Source organism: Poecilia mexicana, unplaced genomic scaffold (assembly GCF_051168715.1).
Source record: "Poecilia mexicana isolate PSO_F unplaced genomic scaffold, ASM5116871v1 scaffold_3, whole genome shotgun sequence".
NCBI classification, from domain to species: Eukaryota; Metazoa; Chordata; class Actinopteri; order Cyprinodontiformes; family Poeciliidae; genus Poecilia; species Poecilia mexicana.
Genome location: NW_028263372.1, coordinates 35,654,540 through 35,672,039, shown reverse-complemented (window position 1 = coordinate 35,672,039; position 17,500 = coordinate 35,654,540). Strand labels below are relative to the sequence as shown.

Below are 17,500 nucleotides of genomic sequence, written 5' to 3'. Positions count from 1 at the left end.
CAGGTGGGAAGGTGGGGGCAAAGGTCACGGCTGCCATTTCTGTCCTCTAAGCAGTTTGCTCTGGTTTCTTCCTGTTTCCACTCACCGCGCTGCAGAAACGCTGCAGAGCCGGCCCACCTGTTTAAGCTTCGATCCGTTTCCAGGCATCCAGCAGGTCGAAACGCCTCCGACTGTTTTCCTGCTGCGGTTCCTGCAGCTCCGCGTTTCTGCTCTTCTGCCCTGAAACCTTCAGAAGACGATCGGAGGTTTGAATCCCTCGTTTCTGTGGATCTCGTGAGTTAGAAGCGAAACGTGCGACGCCGCTTCGCTCTCGTTCCTCTGCAGGCGGTCGGTGGATTTGTGGCTTTTGGAGGGTTTTTTCTTTTACCTTCTTTGGTTTAACTGGAAGTCAGGAAGTGAGGATCAGCCGACTTGTCCTCACATGCTGAAAAATGATTCGCTGAACGAACTCTGTTCCAGTCTCCATCCAACACACTTAAACTGGCTGAACATAATCCACATGCATCAGAAGAAAACATCACCTCAGAATGTGAATAAACTTACATTTCATCTGGTCAAAACATTAACATCATCAAACTGCGAACAGAAAAATGTTTTTCTGCAATTTTAAATCTCTTTTCTAAGGAGGATTTGTTTTCATATTTTAACAGAAAACAGATCATAAATCTTCTTTTTCTTTGCATAAAATAAAAAAGTATAATCTGGTTTTTCTCTGCAAGTCAAACTTCTTTCAAGTCGAGTGAATTTTTGCAGCAAAGCAGCAACAATAACGTTACAAACTCTGAAACTTAAAAACTAGTTTCTTAATTGGCAAAGTGAAGTTTTTTTAGAGTTTATTTCTCCAGAAGCAACTCGGAGACATTCACAACCTCACAGGTTAATAAAAACACGTCCAGTAAATCTCTGACGTTCTCAGATTTCCAAAATTGAATTGAAAGCCTGCAGCTTTTCCTAACAGGAAGTCGTAGTTGTTACGAAGCAATCTGATTGGCTGACTTGGGTTTGCGCTACACTGCCCCCTGTTGGTCTGGCATGTTTAAAACAACGGATTTGTTTCCTGTGGATGAAAACTTTTCAGAAACTGACCCCATTTACAATGTTTGTTTTTTTTAACAATATTTCAGTGATATTTTTTTTTTTTTCAATATATTTTATTGAATTTTCTCGTTTTTGACATAACAAATTTACACACAACAAACTTAACATTACAACATGCACCCATTCACTCCCACACTCACTCTTCAAACCTGCATTTGTTTGGTTCCAAAAATATCAAAAACCTTTTAGATTAACTTAGAGAAAAGAGAAAGAAAAACAACAGAACAACATATGAATAGAAACTGTAGACAAGACATCCATTAATAAGTTCCACCTTCAGTACCTATGGTCTTCATATATGGCTCCCAGAGAGTCTCAAAATCCCGTTGTTTGCCCTTGGCGATGTATGTTAGCTTTTCCAGTCCGAGCGAATTTGCAATTTCCTTCTTCCAGAGTCCGAGGGAGGGTGCGTCCATGCCTCTCCAGCATAATGCTATAGATCTTCTGGCTTGAAGAAGTCCATAGTCTATCAATTTGGTTTTCCTCTGTGATTGTTTAAATTCCACTGGGTATATTCCTAGAACACAGATTTTAACCTGTAATGGAATTTTTAGCTTAAACAATTCAGATAGACACCCAATAACATCCCTCCAGAACCTCTGAATTTTAGGACATTCCCACAAACAATGGAGAAGAGTTCCTTTTTCAAACAAACATTTAGGGCAAGTATCTGGAATATCACTGGACATATGATGAAGCTTAACTGGTGTTATATAGGTTCTCATAAGCCATTTATATTGCAAAAGTTTAAATCGTGTGTTTATCGTTTGTTTTTGTGCTTTTAAACAGGCCTGATTCCAGTCTTCCTCATCTATATCTTCGAAAGTATCTCGCCTCCAAGCATCTAACTTAACTATTGCTGAATCTCTAGAGGAAAGCATTAACAAATTATAGAACTCAGAAAGAAGACCTTTCCCTTTTGAATCTCCAACACACACCTCTTCTATTTTTGTTAAGGGTGGAATGTCAACTATTTGTTTCAGTTTTGATGACATAAAGTTTTTCAATTGCAAGTATTTAAAAAAATGTTTCGGAGGTATTAAATACTTCTTACATAGCTGATCAAAAGTAAGTAACTTGCCATCAACATATAGATCTTTAATTTTCTGAATGCCTTTGGTTTTCCATAATTTAAATCCTCCATCATTTTTTCCTGGGATGAACTTTTCATTACCCCAAATTGGGGTAAATTGTGATAGCTCTGGACGCTCACCTACATGTTTGTGTGCTGCATGCCAGTTTATAATCGTATTTTTTAAAAAGGGGTTTTTTGTGGTCTTTTTTAATGTCTTTAGGTCCGAAGAATATAGGAAGGTATTTAAGGGGAAATCTGGAACAGATTGCTGTTCAATATCTACCCAGGCTGGAGGTGTCGTTGGGCAAAAGTAATGGGTAGCTGATGTTAGTTGGGCGGCCATATAATACCATCTGAGATTAGGGACTTGAAGTCCACCTCTTTCATAGGGCAGATAGAGTAGTTTTAAACGGAGTCTTGCTTTTCTATTACTCCAAATAAATTGATTAAATAGTTTGTCCAGACTGTCATAAAATGAATCTGACAGCGGCAATGGAAGTGTTTGAAAATAATATAAAAATTTGGGCAAGATTGTCATTTTTAATAAATTTATTCTACCTATCATAGATATAGGCAGGTTTGACCATCTATTTAGCATTTCTGTGACTTTTTCCACAAGGGGATTATAATTTGTTGCGCTTATTTCATTAAGAGACGGGGTGACCTTAATGCCCAAGTATGTAAAACCTTTTGTTGTTGTTTTAAATGGAGTATTCACAATAGGACTTCTCCTTTCTTTTTCATTAAGAAACATTAACTCTGATTTCGAATTATTAATTGTATAGCCTGAAAATTCACCAAATTCTTTTATTAGATGTAATAATTTAGGAATACTGATCTTCAGATTACTCATGAAAAATATAATATCATCAGCAAACAGGGAAATGAGATGATCTCTTCCTCCGATTCTAATACCAGATATTCCTGTATTTGCTCTAACAGCCATTGCCAGAGGTTCTATTGCCAATACAAAAAGTAGAGGTGACAGGGGGCAGCCCTGTCTAGTTGACCGTTGTAAATTAAAAGGTTTTGACATGTTGTTATTAGTTAAAACTTGTGCTATGGGATCAGTATATAATAGTCTTATCCATTTTATAAAGGTTTCACCCAATCCATATTTGGGGAGCACTTCAAACAGATAATCCCACTCTATTCTATCAAAAGCTTGACGTGCGTCTAATGATAACATTGCTGTGTCCTTACAATTATGTTTTTCATGCAATACATTAAGAACCCGTCTTATATTATGATAGCCTTGTCTTGTTTTAATAAATCCTTGTTGGTCATCTATTATTAAACTGGGAAGGTACTTATCTAATCTCCTAGAGAGGGCTTTACACAAAATCTTTGTATCACATCCCATAAGACTGATTCCTCTATAAGAGGAGCATTCAGTGGAGGGTTTGTCTGGTTTTAGCAAGAGAATTATTGTAGCCAACCTCAGTGACTCTGGGAGTATTCCAGCTTCATATGATTCCTCATACATGTTGAGAAGTGGTAGGATTAATTTATTTTTAAATGTTTTATAAAATTCTATTGGAAGTCCATCAGGACCTGGGGTTTTACCACTATTCATGTTGTCTATTGCTTCAGATAGATCTTCTATTGTTAAAGGACTATCGAGAATTGTTTTCTCCTCCTCTAAAAGGGTTTTGAATTGTAATTGATTAAGAAACGCAGCTTGTGTGTCTTGGTTTCCAGAATATTCAGACTTATACAAGTCTTTGTAGAATTCTCTAAAATTTTCATTTATTTCTGAAGGGTCTGTGGTTAAAATGTCCGATTTGGATTTTATGCTGTTGATAGTTCTTTCCGCTTGCATCTGTTTTATCCTCCAAGCCAATAATTTACCAGCCTTTTCTCCTTGATCATAAAATGTTTGCTTAGTCCACATTAATTTTTTTGCCACTTTCTCTGATGTCAATTTATCATATCTGATTCTTAAAACATTCAATTTGTGCAATTTTGTCTGATCATTGCTCTGATAGACTTCTGCTTCACTGGATTTAATTTGTCTCTCTAATAATTTTAATTCTTGGTTATATTGTTTATTTTTATTACTGCTATAACTGATAATTTCTCCTCTAATATAAGCTTTAAAAGCTTCCCATCTAATACTAGCCGTTGTTTCATCTTTATTCATTTCAAAATACTGGTCAATGCAAGTTTCTATAAATGTAACAAATTTTGAGTCTTTTAGCAAGATTGTCTGCATCCTCCATCGTTTCATCCCTTGGTCAGTCTTATTTACTTTAATTTCCAAGGACATTGCAGCATGATCACTAATTACAATACTATTGTACCAGCAGTTCTCCACGTAAGGCAGTAACTCCGCGGAGATAAGAAAATAATCAATACGCGAATGGGATTGGTGTGAGCTTGAATAACATGAAAATTCTTTATTAGTTGGGTTTCTTGTTCGCCATACTTCATTTATTCTTAAATCTTTTATATAATTAAGGAGTATTTTCCTGGTTTGTGAATGACTGGTATCAATTTGAGTAGATTTATCCAGGCTTGGGTTAAGGGTACAATTAAAGTCCCCTCCTATAATATAAAATCCCTCCAAGGTTGACAAGGTTAAGAATAAATTTTCATAAAAAGATGGATTATCATTATTTGGTCCATAAATATTTATCAAATTTAGTTTTAATGTTGAAATATGTCCCTGCACAATAATATATCTCCCATATGGGTCTTTAATTGTCCTTGTAACTTGAAATGTTATTGACTTATGTATAAGAATAATAACTCCTCTGGCATGACTGGTAAAGGAAGAGTGGTATACCTGGCCCTGCCATCTTTTAGTTATCCAATGTATTTCTGAGTCAGTCAAATGAGATTCTTGTAAAAAAAATATTTTAGATTTCAAATGTTTTAGTCGGTCTAATACTTGTTTCAATTTAGTTAGTTTTCGTATTCCTCTGACATTCCAGCTTGTAATTTTGATATTTAAACCATTTCCTTTAGGTATTTTTTCCATATCAGGTTAATTTACTGTTATACTAAAATAAAGTAAGCAAAAATAGTGCAGAAAATGCAGGTTTGCACATACATTCACACATTCAACCATACAAGACACAGAACTAGTCCTGAACAATCCCCAAAAGAACTTTTGCATTTCTTTATCTGAAATGCCTCCCCCTCCCCTTGAACCCAATTTCTGGAGGACGTTGATCCACATTACTGAGGAGCAACTAGTCAACATGACATCACCAAAGACCTCCACAGCAGACAGTGTCTCCCTATAAAATAATACCATTAACCCTTGATAGAACGGTAATAACTTGCTTAATGCTTAACTTTTAGCATTAATGCCAAAACAGTTCAAATTAGACTTCGAATATGTGAGCACATAAGAGCAGTCGGCTATGTTTATATTAACTTCCCATTAACTTAGTCCGCATCCTGATTATGATCAGGTTGTTGAGAAACAGCCACATAAAATGTCTTATCAGTTCTTAACCACGACTCACTGATCAGAGGCATCCGCTGTGTTTATTTTGGAAGAGTCTTGTAAAATGTTTCAGCTTCTTGAGGAGTTGAGAAGAGATGAATCTTTCCGCCGTGGAGAACTCGAAGTTTGCAGGGGTTGTGTTGGAATCCGCGGAATGCACCGATGTCGACAAACAGCTTCACTACCGGGTGGAACCCGCGTCTGATCCGTACGGTCTCCGCCGATAGGTCCTGTGCAAACGTGATTTTGGCTCCGTCTTGCATAATATCTCTTTTCCTTGCCTCTCGGTACACAAATTCCTTCTCCGGGAACTTTAAGAAGCGAATCAGGACCGCTCTGCCCTGGTTTGGTTTCCCGGAGGCTGGTGTGCGGTGAACCCGTTCCAGTGTGAATGTCTTGTCCGGTGCGAGTTCCAGCCACCTCGGTAGCATGTTGCTAATAAAGTCGAAAAGCGACTGTCTTCCTTCTGCTCCTTCTCGGAGGCCAAGGACCCGCAGGTTCTTTCGCCTTCCTCGGTTCTCCAGGTCATCTGTTTTGGCCTCAAGGAGTTGGATTCGTTTCATAGCTGCAGTCAACGATGTTTCTGCTTTTTCAAGCGAGCCTTCTACTTCAGCAATGCGAGCCTCAGCCTCTTCCATATGAGCCGCCTGGTTTAATAGGTCCTGTTTAACCTCAGACACTTTAGCCTCCAGTGCAGTCATAGCGCCTGCCATTCCAGTCAGTCTTTCGTCTATACTATCCAGCTTAACTCCAAAGTCCGACCGGAGTGACTTTAGCTCCTCCAGCACTTCAGCTATGCTAGCCATGTTAGCTTCTTCACCGCACGTTGAACTCGGTGCTGTTTTGGTGGTTGTCTTGCGTCTTTTTGAGAAAATGTCGCACTGTTTCACAGACGAAGCTTTAGACATATCAGTGTCGTATCTTTTGAGCCTTCTTTACTGCTCTTGCAAGGGTTTTAAGAGAAAATTCGGAACACCGTCCTTGGAGCTGTTCAATGTGCTGCCATCTCGATCTCGGTCACGTGACCCCTCCATTTCAGTGATATTTAGTTTTTATAAAGACGCGACTACATCTGGACAAGCTTTGAGTAAAATCCGACCCGGATCTTCCGGATCAGACGTTGTTCCTTCCTGTCCAGCCTGGAGTTTCTCCACTGAGCTGATCGGATCGGCCATCAGGTTTCCGTCAACTTTTGGTTGTTTTCTCTATTTATTTTACAGATTATGATCAAAGCTCCACTCTGACTGACGTTCCTCATTTCAAAGCTGTTGCTTTGTTGACTTTAGGGTTCAAAAACTGAAATTATAAACCAATCGCAGATCCTCCAGCTGCAGATGTAACAGATCCTGTTCTGCAGGAACCTGCTGCATCGTTTAAATATCTAAAACTGGATCCAACGGAGCCGGACGGGCCGATAAGAACCGTTCTGTTCATGTCTGAGGAACCGTTCCTCACAAAGTCCACGTTTCTTATGGTTTTTATTTTTATCCTGTGAAGGATAAAAACATGGAGACATTCAGCAGAATCTGCTGCGTCGACAAAAAGACGGGAGGCAAAGATTAAATTCTGGGAACATCTGGAACATGTTGATGAAACGTCAATATAATAAAAAATAAATCGCTGATCAAACATTTTAAGAGCTGGAGTTTTTTGCTGCAGCTGAAGTTACTTTAAAAAGAATAAAAAGAAACATTAAAATGCTAATTTAAAACACATAAAAAGTGAAAGTCGTCTGAGGCTCAGGAAGCAGAAATCATTTCAGTCCTGACTGAAAGTTTCAGATTCACTTCAGTCCACAATTATTCATACCCCAGAAAGATTCAGGCTGGAAATGTCTGGTTCTCTCAAAATATATTAAACTCTGTAAAAAGACTATTTGTGTTGAGTTTTATTTAAAAAATGGCACGTCGAGCAATTTAGCAGACATTTGGAGTTGCAGTAAACAACCTGATGTTTCCTCTGGTGTTTTTAGCATTTTATTGGTGAGTCTTTAAGTTAGACGGCCTCGTTATCATAATAATCAATAATAATCTGATTTGAAAGATAATCTGCTTTTAAAGCCACAATACTGAACTTTTGACTACGGATGGATGAAATGATGCCATAGCATCTGTGTCTGTATTTGTCTTTAAGTATCAGTAAGTAAAACTGGGCCGACTTTAACTGATGTTTATTTCTATCATCATATAAATATATAAATATCTGTACATGTCGGTTATTGTCTTTAAGTGAGGTTGAGGTTTTGTTGGCTGCAGAAACGGTTTGTTCAGCCGCGGTTTCACTGAACAAACCGAGTTTTAATGTTTTATTCCAGGCTTATTTTGCTGTAGAAATATCTGCTGTACATTCACAGTGAAATTTCAAGTTAGAGTTTTAAAAATGGGTCAAACATTAACTGGAAATAAAAGTTTGGAAAGGAGGAGGTGTTTGTGAGGGAAACGCAGGATCAGGAAGCAGGAGGGCCGTTTGGGTCGGATCCCGACTGATTCGTCTGTAAAGCCGTTATTCAGAGGTCGGTTCCTGAAAGTCTCGACCCGTCCCTTGGCGTGACCTCCGACCCTTCTCTGCTCGGCTCGTCACGGTCACTTTTAACTCCAGCTGCCTGTGAAATTCAGCCTGACGTCTCGGTTCAGATCAAGGCAGATAATTAAGGGTCAGAGAGAGAAAGACCTCATTACAGCGCCTCCTGCTGGCACAGAGAGCGGTGATTAGAAGACAGGAGGGATGATCTCAGGGAGTTTAATCTTGAAACGGGTTTTTTTGGAGCAGATCAGAATCTGGTGTCAGGAGGCGGAGCTCCTCTTCAGAGGTCAGGGAGGTCAGCGCAGAGCGCGAGGGGAGTTGATTGCTGCTCTGCTCTCTTATCTGCTCTAATGGAAGAAGCGCCTGCTGATTATTCTGCTAATCAGAGCCGTCGTCCCGGTGATGAGCTCCGTGCTCAGAGCGGCGCCGCGGACGGCGCCCGAACCGCCGCGCCGCTTCAGGCCCGTAATTTCATTACCATCCCGTTCGGCTGCTGCAGCAGCTCGGAACGCCGGGAAAATCCAGGCTGGAAGAGGAAGTGTGTGAGATCGTCCTCTTCATCGTCTCACCACACACTCTCAGTTGGACTTTGACTGGGCCGTTCCACTCGATTGCTCCACACGTCTGGCTTTAATGGAAGACCCTCCAGAAACAGAAACGGCAATAAGATTTAAATAAATCTCATTTATTAACTCTGGCCCCGCCCTGATGGGACGGGTTACATCGGAGCTATTAATGGGTCAGAATGGCCTAGTCAAAGTCAGAATCCGTGGCAGAGCTTGAATATTATGGTGACTTTGGTTTTAGAAACAAACCTTCAGTTTCACAGCTCTGCTTGGTTCTGATCTGTCAGTTAAAATCCCAGTCCGGTCCGGTCCGGTCCGGCAGAACTTCTGCCTCCCTGCCCACCTGGACGTTCTTCCTTTGGATCTAAACTCCAGAGAAACGAACCCACATCAGATCTTCCCTCTGTGTTTTCGTTGTTCCTCTGACCCGACTCTCTCTGTGCTTCCGGGTTTTTCTGGGCTCGGGGTTCTGGAATCGGTCCGGTCGTTGCTGCTGCGTTTTAACTTGGCGCCCGCGGCGCCGGCCTCTGTCAGCCAGTCGTTTGGGTTTTATTGTCGTAATTAGAGGCGGGTTATCCGGGTTCTGTCCCGGCCCGGTTTATCACCTCCACCGTCTCCTCTCTGCTTATTTAATCTGCTGAACAGAATCTTCCTGTTTATTATCTGCTCCGGTTTATCGCTCCCTCTTTGTTTTCTCTGTCGTCTAATCTTTCTGCCTTCGCTCCGTTTAATCTTTGCTTTTCCTTTTATCGCCTCTCCTCCTTTCACCTTCCCTGTTCGCTGTATTTATCTCTCCGCTCCTTTATTCCCTTTTTCTCCACTCTTTGTCCTTTTCTCCTTCCAGTAATTCCTGTCACCTCTTCACCTCTTTCTCCTAATCTTTGCTCTCCATTCGTCTTCTTTTCTTGGCCGTCTCAGCAGCTTTCATGGCTCCTGACGGCATCCAGCGCATACATCAGCCTCTCTAATTAACTCATAAATCATACTTGGGAAGTTTAAATGAGCGTTGGAGGGCTTTCTGCTCTCCTTTGAGCCACAAGACAAGCAGATATTTGTGCTGCGTTTAATGCTGCGTCACTCTGAAGGAACTCGTGTTCCTCTTTGTTCTGCAGTTATCAGTGATTCCAGCGAACCGCCTGCAGACCAGCAGAAACGGGTTTTATACAGACCTGTATGCAACATGACCATGTAATACAAAATGAACAATTATGATGTAAACAGTGACATGTATGAAATGTTAACTAGGCTCAAATGTGCATAAATATTAGGTCATACATTGAATAAATTTAAGAATCTAATATTTCCAATCTGTGGAGTTTCTTTAAATTAATCTACGCAAGTAAGAGCAGCAATAATAATATTACTGAAGTAAAAGAAAAAAGTACAGTGCAGTAAAACTACTCCAAAAAGTAAGTACAATTATCCAGTATCACCAGCGTCTGAACGTAGATAACCTGTTTTTAAGAACCAGATCAGGCTCCCTATTTATAGTTCAAACATCCTAAAATGCAGGACCAAGTGGAAACCAGCGTAGCGCTAACATCTACAGACTTCCTTATCTCCGCTCTGCCAACAGAAAACAAACTCCTGGATTCGATGCTTCATGCAGAATTAAAAATCATTTATTTTGCCTTTAACCTCCAAAAATCTGATTTGTAATCTGAAATTAGCTGCCTCACAGTCCCTGACTTTTTCTTGTTTCTGTAACTTTACAATAATTTTCTGCATTTGTCGTTGAGTTTTTTGTTTTTCCAACTGTTTCTTCACGACTTTAAAACTCTCATTCCAACATGTTTATATTAAATATGTCCTCGTCATGATGTGGTGAATGAGAGGTGGTGAGGACGACGCTGAGACCCAGATGATGAATTTAATGATGAAGCTCAAACAGTCCAACACAGGCAGAGAGTTAGCACACAGCTAATCACCGGTAGCAGCTGATGCACTGACAACGAGAGCTAACGCTAACCAGGACTTAGCAGTTCAGAGCAGAGACGTAAAACAACAACTGACATGAGACAAAGACAACAGGTGGGTTTAAATACACAGGGAGGGAAATCAGGAAAACTAGACTGGATCTCAAATTTCCCTCCTAACTTTTGTTTGAGGTTTTTTTTCAACATAAACTAAAGTTTGTTGTAAATCTTCTTGTTTTGGTTCATGAGTGTAAATGTTGCTGGTTTCTGTCTTTTGGCTGATGATGTAAAACAGATGTTTAATCCCAGGGATTATTTTTAATTCCCAACCGAACTGGGAGGAAAGCATGTCTGATGAACCACTTCCTGTGTTCAGACCAGAATCATTAAAAAAGTTTGTCATTATAGTTTTATTTTGTTTGTTTAACTTGGTTAGTTTAAATTAGTTTTTACAGTGTTTGTTTTAAATATTGTTTCATTTTTAGTTTTAGTTGTTTTTTCACTCTTTGGTTCATTTGGTTCATGTTGAACAATCAGCTGACTGGAGTTTCCTCCCTCCTTTTGCTGCCGCCATTTTGCAGATTAGCTTAGCTGAACTGCTTTGTGGTGAAAAAATAATAGTTTCACGTCAGTGTGAAAGTCTAGTAAATGGATTAATAAACACAAAAAGGACAAATATCTATAATTTCAGCAGGTTTTAGTTTTCTGAACACAGTTTAGTCCCAGTTAAAGTTTCATTCAGTTATTGAAAATGTTTCTTGTGTTTTAGTAACTCTGGTTCTGACCCGTTGTGTCTCCTCAGATGAAAGGATGCTGCAGGGAGCTGAAGACGGACTGAGCCCCACCTGAGCACCCGACCCGACCGCCGCCGTCCCATCATGCACCTGCTGTGCCGCGGGCGCCTGAAGCTGCTGGTGGCGTCTCTGACTGCCGTCGTCCTGCTCACCTGGCTCTACCTGCTGGCAGGAAACCTGGAGAGTGAGTAAAGCGGTTCTGCCGGGTCGGTTTGGGTCGGACTCAAACTCAGACAAACTTCTTAATGTTTTTGTTTTTGCAAAAACTATTTTGCTGAACATGATGGCGATCACATTTCTCTGGGCTTATTGAAGATTTAAAACATGAAAAAGGTTTTGCAGGTTTGACAAATTAGAAAAAAATCTTAATTTTTTTCAGCTTGATCGTATTATTCTACATTTTTGTGTTTTGGTTCACTCCTGCTTTATTTTGAAAAGCTCATTAAAGAGGAACGCCCAAGTCTTCATTTAGTAAAAATGTTTTTTACAAATTAAATCAAATTAAAAACTAAAACTTGTGTCACACTTTAGGGCCGTGCAAAATCACTTCAAGGGCCGCAAACGGCCCCTGAGCCGCACTTTGGACACCTCTGCCTCACTGTAACCGGTCCAGATTTTAATCCAGCTCAGCTCAGTTTTCCTTGATCTCACCACAAAGTTCGATTCTTCAACCCATTTCACAGATTACCCATAATGCCACAGGGGAATCTGTGTGTTCAGAGCCAGAATTAAAGCTGCACTTCTGCATTTTATTTACATCTAGCAGGAAAATAAACCAGTAAACCAGTAAACTATGATGAAAATGAAAACTGGAGCAGCAGCTTTCCTCTGTGTGGAGAACAAACTGAATGTGGCGTTTTTCCTCCCTCAGACGGGCGAGTGAACATTCCCATCATGCCACCAGGGTCAGGAGGGAGGGAGAGAAAAAGAGGGAGGGAGGGATGGAGGGAGGGATGGAGGGAGGGAGGGAAATGACCCTGCTAGTTGTTCGGTTCGGTCCAAGTCAATAATATTAATTTTAATAATGAACAATCGAGTTGTTGACTTTACAGCAATTCCTCATTCTGATCATGCATGAGGCGACAGTGGAGAGGAAGACCTCCCTTTAACAGGAACCCGACCAGTCAGTCATCCATCCATCCATCCATCCATCCATCCATCCATCCATCCATCCATCCATCCATCCATCCATCCATCCATCCATCCATCCATCCATCCATCCATCCATCATCCATCCATCCATCCTTCCTTCCTTCCAGCCATCCATCCATCCATCATCCATCCATCCATCATCCATCCATCCATCTATACATCCATCATCCATCCATCATCCATCCACCATCCATCCATCCATCCATCCATCATCTTTCCATCCATCTATACATCCATCCATCATCCATCCATCCATCATCCATCCATCCATCTATACATCCATCATCCATCCATCATCCATCCACCATCCATCCATCCATCCATCCATCATCTTTCCATCCATCCATCATCCATCCATCATCCATACATACATACATCCATCCTTCCATCCATCCATCCATCATCCATCCATCCATCCTTCCTTCCTTCCATCCATCCATCCATCCATCATCCATCCATCCATCTATACATCCATCATCCATCCACCATCCATCCATCCATCCATCCATCCATCATCTTTCCATCCATCTATACATCCATCCATCATCCATCCATCCATCCATCATCCATACATACATACATCCATCCATCCATCATCCGTCCATCCATCCATCCATCCATCCATCCATCCATCCATCCATCCATCATCTTTCCATCCATCCATCATCCATCCATCCATCCATCATCCATCCATCATCCATACATACATACATCCATCCTTCCATCCATCCATCCATCATCCATCCATCATCCATCCACCCATACATACATCCATCCATCCATCCATCATCCATCCATCATCCATCCACCCATACATACATCCATCCATCATCCATCCATCCATCATCCATCCATCATCCATACATACATACATCCATCCTTCCATCCATCCATCCATCATCCATCCATCATCCATCCACCCATACATACATACATCCACCCATCCATCATCTTTCCATCCATCTATACATCCATCCATCATCCATCCATCCATACATCCGTCCATCCATCCATCCTTCCATCCATCTATACATCCATCCATCCTTCCATCCGTCCATCCATCCATCCATCCATCCATCCATCCATCTATCTATACATCCATCCATCATCCATTCATACATCCATCCATCCGTCCATCCATCCATCTTTCCATCCATCTATACATCCATCCATCATCCATCCATCCATACATCCATCATCCGTCCATCCATCCATCCATCCATCCATCCATCTATCTATACATCCATCCATCATCCATCCATACATCCATCCATCCGTCCATCCATCCATCCTTCCATCCATCTATACATCCATCCATCATCCATCCATCCATCTATACATCCATCATCCATCTATACATCCATCCATCATCCATCCATCCATCCAGCCATCTATACATCCATCATCCATCCATCCATCCATCCATCCATCATCCATCCATCATCCATCCATCCATCATCCTTCCATCCATCTATACATCCATCCATCATCCATCCATCCATCCATCCATCCATCATCCATCCATCATCCATCCATCCATCATCCTTCCATCCATCTATACATCCATCATCCATCCATCCATCCATCCATCTATACATCCATCATCCATCATCCATCCATCATCCATCCATCCATCATCCATCCATCCATCATCCATCCATCCATCCATCCATCCATCATCCGTCCATCCATCCATCCATCCATCCATCCATACATCCATACATCCATCATCCATCCATCCATACATCCATCATCCATCCATACATCCATCATCCATCCATACATCCATCCATCCATCCATCCATCCATTCATCCATCATCCATCCATCCATACATCCATCCATCATCCGTCCATCCATCCATCCATCCATCCATCCATCCATCATCCATCCATCCATACATCCATCATCCATCCATCCATCATCCATACATCCATCATCCATCCATCCATCCATCCATCCATCCATCCATCATCCATCTATACATCCATCCATCATCCATCATCCATCCATCCATCCATCCATCCATCCATCATCCATTCATCCATACATCCATCATCCATCCATCCATACATCCATCATCCATCCATCCATCATCCATCCATCCATCCATCATCCGTCCATCCATACATCCATCATCCATCCATCCATCCATCCATCCATCCATCCATCATCTATACATCCATCATCCATCCATCCATCCATCCATCATCCATCCATCCATCCATCCATCCATACATCATCCATCCATCCATCCATCTATACATCCATCATCCATCCATCATCCATCCATCCATCATCCATCCATCCATCCATCCATCCATCCATCATCCATCCATCCATCATCCATCCATCCATCCATCCATCCATCTATACATCCGTCATCCATCCATCATCCATCCACCATCCATCCATCCATCCATCCATCATCCGTCCATCCATCCATCCATCCATCCATCATCCATCCATCCATACATCCATCATCCATCCATCCATCCATCATCCATCCATCCATCCATCCATCCATCTGCCATAAATTCATCATTATTTTTACTTAAAAATTGACTGAAAAATAATCGATCTTGTAAAAATATTTTCAGCATAAAAACTGGATCTTGTGTTTAATCCGGTTTAATCTGAGGATCATTTCTGTGGGAATATTTTCAGCTGCTGTTTGTTGTTCTGAGTGTTTCTGCTGCTGGAACAAAGTGATGTTTGGAAGCAGGCTGTAGGTGTGTGTGCGTGTGTGAGTGTGTGTGTGTGAGTGTGTGTGCCTGTCTGAGTGTGTGTGCGTGAGTATGTGTGTGTGAGTGTGTGTGCCTGTCTGAGTGTGTGTGTGTCGCACTGAGCCGCTGCCAGAGTTAAGTCTCACCAGGAAACGGGAGTTTTTCATGTTTTCTGTTCTCCGTGGGCTGATGCTGTTTTACGGGATGTGACTATTACCTGGAACGCCGTGATTAACACCTTGTTCTGAGCGCTGCCGTCGGTTATTATGATTACATTTCATATGCGAGAGGAAACGAACCGATGCGTCAGCATCATGCAGAGCGATACACTGAGCGGCGCTAAGCGGACAAACAGGAGAGGACGCAGCGTTGGCAGATGCTGCACACATTTCCATTTCTGAGCCGCTCCAGTCGGATCCCAGTGTTCAGGCCACCAATTTGCATTTCTGTCCTTTTGGCAGAAAAACAGCCAAAGTGAATTAGATCTGGCTCCTAACAGACACGCAGTTCAGAATCGTCCAGATTCTGGATATCTTTGAGTTTTCTCTCAAAGGCTAGAAATGACCTGATTATTCTCCATGACTAAACTCAGCTGTTAGCAGTTTAAATGTAGAGCAGAGGAGGAAAATGAGTCTTCTTCTGCTGAAAGGCAGAAAAATAGTTGTAAAATCAATTAAAATCCAGATTTACGGCACATTTTCCCCAGAAAGCCTCTGTGAGGTAATGTGGAAACTACCTCAAAGGGCAGAGCTTTAAAGCTGCAGTAAGTAACTTTTATTAAAGTTTATGCTTTTCACAGTTAAAACTATTTTGACAGCATAGTGAGACATAATCTGTGAAAAAAATCGATTTCCTCTGCGTTTTGCTACAGCCAGAAAAGCAGAAACGGAGCCAAGAGGAGGGTCTTAGTGCTGTCAATCATGCTGTGGTTCTCTTTCTCTCTGCTCTGAGTCAAACCAACCGAACCCTTTCAGCAGCCTGTTCCCCGCCTGGCCTGCGGGGGCGCTGCTCCAAGAACCACTGAAGGAAATGACATGAAAACTTAAGAAGAAGACAGATCTCAACTTCTGTCTTCAAGAAGTGCAAAGAAAACTAGCTTCCCATCTTCAGCTGTTTCTATTTTGTTGTTGGTAAAACGTCACGAGCCGTTTCCCCTCTTAGAGTTAGACAGGTGCGTTTGTTTTGGTTGTATTTACCCAGAATGCCCTGCGCTGTATTCCACTTCCTGCTTTTGGAGCGATCTGCAGAGTTCACTTCAACCGAACCAAAGTTTGATTTTTGGTCTGAATCAGTCGATTGCTTCAGTTCCTTTGAACATTTAACCCTTCGCTTCCCTAATCCTGGTAAGACTTGGTTGTTTTGAATCGTCCACCAGACCTTTTCTCTCAAGTTCAGATCAGATGTTAGATTTTTTTAATCTGAATTAGTGTTAAAAACTGGTAAGATTATTACAGTTTAACATTCATGTTGACTGAGGGTCTAAATGCAGCATTTAATGCTTTTCTCAGAGAATTCAGTCCGTCTTCTGCTGACAGACAGTAAGAGAAAAGAGCTTCACTGAAAGGAAAGACGCTACAGCGATAATGTTGTTTGGTTTGGGGACAGAACCGAGAGAAAAACCCAAAGAGAAGAAGACGACGTCAGTCCAGTTCTTTTTAACACCAGTTACGTCTCATTTCCATCGTTTGTGTGTTTTTAGGGTGAACTGCAGGTTATCCAACCTTAATGTTCCTTCAGTTTTGGAGGATTTTCTTTCTTAGCAAAGACCCGCCAACGTTTCAGACAGAAGTGAGCCTCCTGGGGAGGAAGAGGAGGAGGAAGTGCGATGAGCCAATTTTGAAGTGTGAGACTCTAGAGAAGGTTTAGCTCACAGATTCTCAGTCTGTTTGTGTCGCAGATGAGAAAACAACAATGGCGGCGGTGACTCTGATGGAGACGTGATGATTGGAAGCCCAAAGTTCAGCTTCACGGATTCTGGTTCTGATGTTTGGCTGCAGAATACAATTGGACAAAAAGAAGCATTTTATGCTTCATATTCAACTCTAGTCTGTTAGGAAAAAGTTGTTTTCAGTAGATTTTAAACCATGTTGGTAACAGAAATCCAGTTTTTTAAACATTTTTATCACAGCTGGTAAACTATCTCAGAGTTTAAGCTAACGCCGGTTGCCGTGTCGTTCCTCCTAAGATGGCCGCT

General features: G+C 41.3%; 1 protein-coding gene across 4 annotated transcripts in view; it reads left to right on the top strand.

The window, feature by feature from the left end:
• The window catches only part of large2 (LARGE xylosyl- and glucuronyltransferase 2), a 73,550-nt gene that overhangs the window by 43,536 nt on the left and 12,514 nt on the right, over nt 1–17,500 (top strand). For 2 of the 4 annotated variants that reach the window (XM_015008405.2, XM_015008404.2), the window contains 2 exons: nt 11,438–11,613; nt 17,492–17,500. The exon at nt 17,492–17,500 is cut by the window's right edge and continues 278 nt beyond it. In XM_015008405.2, coding sequence (XP_014863891.2) covers nt 11,514–11,613; nt 17,492–17,500 — 109 coding nt within the window. In that variant the 5' untranslated portion in view covers nt 11,438–11,513. Of the gene's footprint in view, nt 12–11,437; nt 11,614–17,491 lie in introns of all 4 variants that reach the window. The other 2 variants (XM_015008406.2, XM_088004512.1) reach the window with 2 other exon arrangements.